Source organism: Sphaeroforma arctica (assembly GCF_001186125.1).
Source record: "Sphaeroforma arctica JP610 unplaced genomic scaffold supercont1.6801, whole genome shotgun sequence".
NCBI classification, from domain to species: domain Eukaryota; class Ichthyosporea; order Ichthyophonida; genus Sphaeroforma; species Sphaeroforma arctica.
Window position 1 is genome coordinate 1 of NW_014033757.1, and position 1,567 is coordinate 1,567.

At 45.0% G+C, this 1,567-nt stretch overlaps 1 protein-coding gene across 1 annotated transcript; it reads right to left on the minus strand.

Moving 5' to 3' along the window:
- Positions 1 to 502: 502 nt before the first annotated feature.
- Positions 503 to 842, minus strand: SARC_15818 (hypothetical protein; the record flags this gene model as incomplete). Its single annotated transcript, XM_014290071.1, has 1 exon — positions 503 to 842. A coding segment is annotated over one exon (295 nt), but the record flags the coding sequence as incomplete, so codon positions are not given.
- Between the last annotated feature and the right edge of the window lie 725 nt (positions 843 to 1,567).

Genomic DNA, 1,567 nt, shown 5'->3' on the forward strand with positions numbered 1-1,567 from the left:
ATATATATATATAGCAATCAGCTTCTGTCTATCAATCGAATGTGTTGTAACTTCAGGAGTTCAGACCTTCCTTCATTCCAACTGTCACAAGCCATCACTGGCATTGCGAAGTTCAGATATGGTCACATGATGTGGGAACACAGAACGCTTTCCGACTGCTGCATGCGCTAATCGACCACCGCTCAAATATAGTTCCTGTATGAGATCACCATTTGCCAACATCTTCAGATCTGACACCGCACAACTTTCCTGTATGCAGTAGATGCCCTGTTGCGCTATCTATCTACTAAGCACGTGTGCCCTTGGTCACTGTACCGTGTGTGCGAAATGCCTATGGCACGACTGAGAAATACATACTTCGCGTGCCGCATACATACGCTCCCTTGCTTCAGTCATAGTATCATACAGACAGTAGATGTATCCAGTTTAGAAAGTGTTGCGACAACGTAGCAGTTATCATGCAATGCAATATCTAATTTAAAGTTAACTATGCAACCATGCCGTACAATGAAGGGATTCCTTTATTCGCCACAAACTCCTAAATGCTTCAAGCACAGACGGACAACCGGCACTTGTTGCCCGCTGAGCTGAGCTGAGCTAGACTCCAGCATCCCCCGTATTTACCACATGCGAAGTATACGGACGATGATCCAGTACACCCCTTATGCCTGCACCGCTGCCGTTTCCGACCGCTCCGATGGCACGGTGTCTTGTTTCTCAGCACTTTCCTTCTCGTCTTGGGTGAGGGGTGTGGCTGGCTTTCTAGCCTTCGCCTTATTGGCTGCCATCTGTTCTTTATCCTCGGCGAGGGTTGTCGGGAGGCGTTCGTAGTGATGTTCTGTACCAAGAAAAGGGTGATACGAATGGTTTTGAATGCTGCGGGGAATACACAAGTGCTGAATATGAATCATGAATACAGGTCTGAGAATGAAAAAGGGAAAACCGTGAAAGAGATGGTACACACTGGTTTAATATCGCCACTATCGGTTTGCCTGCTACCAGGATGTATCTGTATCTGCTATCATGTATCTGCCATCATGAATCAGGCACACTTGACGGCTTTAGTGTTTCGCAAAAGACACATATATGGCCTATCATTGACTATGTTTGAAGATTCAGGCGTAGCTTGTCAGTCTGTGTTGCAATAAAGCACCCCTTCTGTCTGCTCATGAGCCACAGGGAGCAGCAATAAAAATAGTCCCATCGGCACTTTTCGAAAGGTTTGGCTCCGTAAAATATTTGCCAATTCGGCGGCTATTTAAGCCAATTCGGTGGCTATACAAGCCAATTCGGTGGCTTAGACTACGCGTTACGTGCACTGATGCACAAAAAACTGCCTTCTTCTATAAACACCGTGCTCTGTAGTGGCAAGCGAGTTTGCATAAGCGTGTCGCAAGTGTACAAAGGTAGAGCCCCATATTCTACGAGTTTAGTACTGGAATCCGTACAGTATATATATATATGTGTGTGTGTGTGTGTGTGTGTGTGTGTGTGTGTGTTGTATGTATATATATATATATACATACAACATATATATATATATATATGTGTGTGTGTGTGTGTGTTG